Below are 6193 nucleotides of genomic sequence, written 5' to 3' on the forward strand. Positions count from 1 at the left end.
TAACAAAAATCTCTAAAAAAAAAAAAAAAAAAGCAACCACGCATAATACAATAAATAACTGTGGCTGTGTCCCAATAAAACTTAATTTATGAAAGCAAGTACAGAGTCATAGACCATAGTTTGCCAACCCCCAGCAATTTTCCATTAGGCCTATTCATTTCATCCTGACAGCAGTTCTAGTAGTATGATCATTTCCCTTATTTTTTAATTCATGCTGTAGGATGCTATCACATGTCTCTGTGTGTATGTGCCACTAGAGTGTGTGTGTATGTGTGATTGAGGTCATCTTATAACAAGACTAAGGCATGTGTTCATTTAATAAACTACCCTAAGATCTATAACAATGGTTGGGAAACAGTGACTTACTTTGATTACCTAACTATTACCCTCATCTTACTTTGTGACATCCCTTCTATCTTTTCTTGTCCATTTTTTTAAAAATCCAATTCAATTTTCCCATTTTAATTGAAGTGTCATTTCTCCAAGGAAGAAAAATGTGAGTGATTGCTTTCATATTTTCTTTCAGTCCTGAAATCAAGATGTGAAACCAAGAAATTATTTCTGAAGAAAGAAATTTATGAAATAGAGTCAGCTCAATGGGAGCTAATGGAAAGAATTACAAGACATGACCTTCAGTGTTCTCGTTTCAGAGATGATTGGAAATGTAATGGTCAGTTTGACAAACAACATGGCTCTCAGGAGGGACCTTTTAGTCAAGCAATACTCACTCATGAAGACATGTCCACTTGCAGTCAGCATCCATCCTTTACAGTACAGCAAATCATTAATAATAAAGAGAAATACTGTGCAACTAAAGAATACAGGAAAACTTTTAGACATGGCTCACAATTTGCTACACATCAGATAATTCAGACCATTGAGAAACCCTATGAATGTAAGGATTGTGGAAAGGCCTTTAGACATCCCTCAAGACTCGCTCATCATCAGAAAATTCATACTGGGAAGAAACCCTTTGAATGTAAGGAATGTGGAAAAACCTTTATTTGTGGCTCAGACCTTACTCGACATCACAGAATTCACACTGGTGAGAAACCCTATGAATGTAAGGAATGCGGAAAGGCCTTTAGTAGTGGCTCAAACTTTACTCGACATCAGAGAATTCACACTGGGGAGAAACCGTATGAATGTAAAGAATGCGGGAAGGCCTTTAGTAGTGGCTCAAACTTTACTCAACATCAGAGAATTCATACTGGGGAGAAACCCTATGAATGTAAGGAATGTGGCAATGCCTTTAGTCAGAGCTCACAGCTTATTAAACATCAGAGAATCCATACAGGTGAGAAACCCTATGAATGTAAGGAATGTGAAAAGGCTTTTCGTTCTGGTTCAGACCTTACTAGACATCAGAGAATTCATACTGGTGAGAAACCCTATGAATGTAAGATATGTGGGAAAGCCTATTCTCAGAGTTCTCAACTTATAAGTCATCACAGAATTCATACTGGTGAGAAACCATATGAATACAGGGAATGTGGAAAGAACTTTAATTATGGTGCACAGCTTATTCAGCATCAAAATTTGTACTGGTGATAAACCAGATATATGAACTATATCTGGGAAGGCTTTTAATTATGGCTTAAAACAATTCAACATCAAAATTTATGTAGATAGATAATCCCTCTCGAAAATGTAGGAACATTTTGTTTGTTGGCTACAGCTTATTCAACCCAAGAAAAATCATATTGGAGAAATAGCCTGTGAATAAATTACATTTTGGAAGCCCTCTAATAAAAACTCATCTTTCTCTTGACATCAGATAATTTAGTCTAGCAAATATTGAAATGACCTTTTTAACCTTTTTTAATGTCAGAGAATTTATGCAGAAATGTAATCCCATAATTTTCATTTATTTTCCTCCAATTTGTCTATAATTGTTATTCTTAATAATTTAATCCACCTTAAATTTATATGACTGTTAAGTTCATTTGCTTACGTCATGGTTTGTAAAATATATTTACTTTTAAAATATCTTGGAGAAAAGACCTCTTTTATTTTTAAAGACTATTTTTGCGTTTTACAAAATTAAGTCTTTTTTATTGTAAAACGCTCATGAACAACTTTCTATTCAGTATATAGAGGTCCCTTAATATCTTTTTGGTGTTTCATGTGTTACTGTAATATCATCTTATTAAATTCCAGTTGGTGGACATTGTTGTTTCCTCCAGATATTTTGCCATAACAACCACCAGAATAAATGTCTCTGATGGACATTCTTTCTTTCTAGGCACACCTTTGTATCATGTCTTTTGTATTAATTGCAGAAATAATGCACAAATATATTTTCCTTAGAAAAGATTTAAATGTTGGGACCAGCAGTTTGTAATGGCTATGTTGCTGAACTCCCATGTAGTCGACCGCGGTTCGAGCTCCGAACCCGGTGGCTTAAACTCACTCCAGGTGCGTGTGCGTGCATGCCCAAGATCCTGAGAGGAGAATGGAGGAGAAGGGATTGCAGCATGACCATCCCCCCTGGGGGGTGGTTTCTTGCTTTCTGTCACTCTGTCTCTCTTTGTCTTCCTGGCGAGTGCACACACCCTATAGCAAAAAGGGAGAGCACACCCCCCCTAAGAAAAAACCCCTAAAAAAAAAAAAAAAAAAAACAGATTTAAATGTTGCAAACAAGGCAACATATCCTTTGACCTTGTCCTTGTACTCACCTTCATTCTCGAAGGATGGTCATTATCAGTTTATTATTTTATCCTTCCTGACCCTTTTCTTTTATATACTTCTTTTTTTTTTTTTTTTTTTTTTTTGAGAGGTTTTTGCTATAGGGCACATGTGCTCGCCAGGACAGAGAGAGACAGAGGGACAGAAAGTGAGAAATCACTTTTTCACTTGGGAAATGGCCACGCCGCAATCCCTTCTCTTCCATTCTCCTCTCAGGATCTTGGGAACTCATGCACACGTGCCCAGTGTGAGTTTAAGCCACTGGGTCAGGGACTTGAACTGTGGTTGACTACATGGGAGTGCAGCGACAGCCATTATGCCAACTGCTGGTCTCTTATATTTTTATATTTATATATGTCTTGGTAAAAATTATAAAATGGGGATAATTGTAATACCTACCTCATAATGTTTTGTAAGGATTAAATTAATTAAGACACATTAAGTGCTTAGAATTGTGCCTGCCATGTAATAAATGCATACTCACTGAATGTTAAGTCATTGTTATTATATGCATTGCTGTCAGTATTAATGATTTGATGAAAGACTTTTTAATGCTCTGCAGATCATTAGGCAGAGTATTTAATTGAAGGAAAAAACCTTTAAGGATAAAAATTAAATAATTCCATTATCACTTATTTCCCATTGAACATGAAATAATCCTGGATGTTGGTGAGGAAAGTAATGTGAATAATGTGTGGGAAGGACTTTATTCAAACTGGTTTTCTTTTTGCTACATCATATAATACCTGCTTAAAAGAAAGAGACAAAACATTGTCTCTCAAGAAGAAAAAAAAAAGTGTGAAAAACAAACAGCATTATGCTTGAAAAATGGATGGAAAAACCTGATACATTTAAATGGTTATACTGAATACAGTGTTTCTTTTTTATTTGAAAATCTAAATAAATTAATTTTTTTAGGAAAATATAAATCATTGGTATTGAGTCAAAGAGAATTAAAATGTTGGGAACCAGCAGTTACGTAATGGCTATGTTGCTGGACTCCCATGCAGTCGACCATGGTTCGCGTCCCGGACCCGGTGGCTTAAAACTCACGCCAGGCGCGTGTGTGTGTGTGTGTGCCCAAGATCCTGAGAGGAGAATGGAGGAGAAGGGATTGAGGCATGACCATCCCCCCTGGGGGGTGATTTCTTGCTTTCCGTCTCTCTGTCTGTCTGGCGAGCGCACACGCCCTACAGGAAAAACCTCTAAAAAAAAAAAAAAAAAAAAAAAGAGAATTAAAAAGAACTCTTGGCGCCAGTAGGTGATATGGTGGTTGAGGTGCTGGACTCCCACATGGCCAGCTGTGGTTTGAGTCCCGCACCTGGTAGCTTACTTTCTCACTTTCTGTTTCTCTCTCTCTCTTTCTGGTCAAATAAACAATAATAATAGTAATAATAATAATACAATTAAATCTTTTAAAAAAAAGAAAATCTCATAAACACAAAGGTATTTCTTTTTCTTTTTTTTTTTTTTTTAAGAGGTTTTTGCCTTATGGTGCATGTGCTCACTAGAGAGACAGTGACAGAGACAGTGAGAGGGGAAAATAAGAAATCACCCCTGGGGGAATGGTCACACTACAGTTCTTTCTTAATTCTCCTCCTGGGATCTTGGGCAGACACACACACACACACACACACACACACACACACACACACACCAACTTCGTGTGAGTTTCAAACCACAGGGTCTGGGACTTAAACCATGGTTGGCCATGGGAGTCCAGGGATGTAACGGCTACACCATCTGCTGGCCCCAGGTAGTTCTAATATTTTTTTAAAGCAAACCTTTTTTTTTTGGAGAGATTTTCGCTATAGGGCACGTGCGCTCGCCAGACAGACAGAGACATAGAGACAGAAAGCGAGAAATCACCCCCCAGGGGGGATGGTCACCCCGCAATCCCTTCTCCTCCATTCTCCTCTCGGGATCTTGGGCACGCACGCAAACGCACCTGGCATGAGTTTTAAGCCACCAGGTCCAGGACGCGGACCGCAGTCGACTACGTGGGAGTCCTGCAACATAGCCATTACGCTAACTGCTGGTTCCCTAAAGCAAAACTTTATCAAGTATTCCTTTATCAAGGAATTATTTTAGTTATTCAGAAGTAGACTATGTTTTCCTTAGATTTTCACCATGGTATGTGTGTGCTTACTGGAGACAGACAGAAAGTGAGAAATCACCCCCTGGGGGAATGACCACCACAATCCCTTCTCTTTCATTCTCCTCTTGGGATTTTGGGCATGCACATGTGTGCCCTGTGTGATTTTCAAGCCTCCAGGTCTAGTACTTGAACCATGTAATCAGTTGTGTGGGACCCAGCTGCCTTAACCTTCATGCTACCTGCTAGCCCTAGAAGTAGACTTATTTACCATTATAAAAGAAATGGATTAGGTGGACACACAAAGAATGTTGTTTTTCAGTATCAGTTATGAACCTGTGTGCATACCTCCTAAAGAAATTAGGGAACCAGCAGTTAGCGTAATGGCTATGTCGCTGGACTCCCACGTAGTCGACCGCGGTTCGTGTCCCGGACCCGGTGGCTTAAAACTCACACCGGGCGCATGTGCGTGCGTGCCCAAGATCCCGAGAGGAGAATGGAGGAGAAGGGACTGTGGCGTGACCATCCCCCCTGGGGGGTGATTTCTCGCTTTCTGTCTCTATGTCTCTCTCTGTCTGTCTGGCGAGCTCACGTGCCCTACAGTGAAAATATCTCCAAAAAAAAAAAAAAAAAAAGAAATTAGCAACCTGTGAGGGTCTATTATAAGAATAATAGGCTCAGTTAATGCCCTGCAGTGCTTGAAGGCATATGGCAGTTCCACCCCTGGGTTAGCCAGAGAAACACACCTAGGCACCCAGATCCTGCCGAGCTGGAGGGCTCAGGAAAGAGGATCACAGTATGACGAGACCCTACTGTGGGTGCTTTTTCTCTACCTCTCTGTGTCTCTCTCTCTCTCACAAGTGCTCGCATCCACTTTCTATCATTAATAAAAATGCTGTGAGGAAATACAGGCCCCATATTGCTTGATGTCCTGACTTTTGAAGAGAATCCAGGAGTCCACTATTTAAAAAAAAACAAAAAAACAAAAAAACTTTATATTCTTTATATGAAAGATAAGCCACCTTTAACAGGGCCTTGCCACACTATGACTCCCGATCCCACCCCACCCCTTGCCTTCCTCCAGTCAACTAAGATCATGTACATGCCCCAGCTGTGGTTCCAACTGGGGCCTCCCACATGGTTCCAGCATTGCATAGTGTGCCTCTCTACCAGTGCAGCGGGGCCACAGAAATCTACCTTTTTTAAATTTATTATATTTTTTAGGGTATGTGAGCTCATTGGAGAGACATAGAGAGACAACAAAAAATAACCCCCTAGAGGGATAGCCACACCACAATTCCTTCTCCATTTTCCTCTTGGGATTTTGGGCATGCATACACATATGCCTGGTGTGAGGTATTTTTATTTTAATTTGACAAGAGAGACACACACATACAGATAGAGAGGGAA

General features: G+C 39.6%; 1 protein-coding gene across 1 annotated transcript in view; it reads left to right on the forward strand.

Annotated features, from left to right (window-relative positions):
* The window catches only part of ZNF566 (zinc finger protein 566), a 41888-nt gene extending 39540 nt beyond the window's left edge, over positions 1-2348 (forward strand). Inside the window, 2 exon segments of the mRNA XM_027766767.1 lie at positions 527-1532; positions 1534-2348. Of these exon segments, the coding sequence (XP_027622568.1) occupies positions 527-1532; positions 1534-1567 (1040 nt within the window). The 3' untranslated portion in view covers positions 1568-2348.
* The last annotated feature ends 3845 nt before the right edge of the window (positions 2349-6193 follow it).

The sequence above is a fragment of the Tupaia chinensis genome, unplaced genomic scaffold, assembly GCF_000334495.1.
Source record: "Tupaia chinensis unplaced genomic scaffold, TupChi_1.0 Scaffold143654_1, whole genome shotgun sequence".
NCBI classification, from domain to species: Eukaryota; Metazoa; Chordata; class Mammalia; order Scandentia; family Tupaiidae; genus Tupaia; species Tupaia belangeri.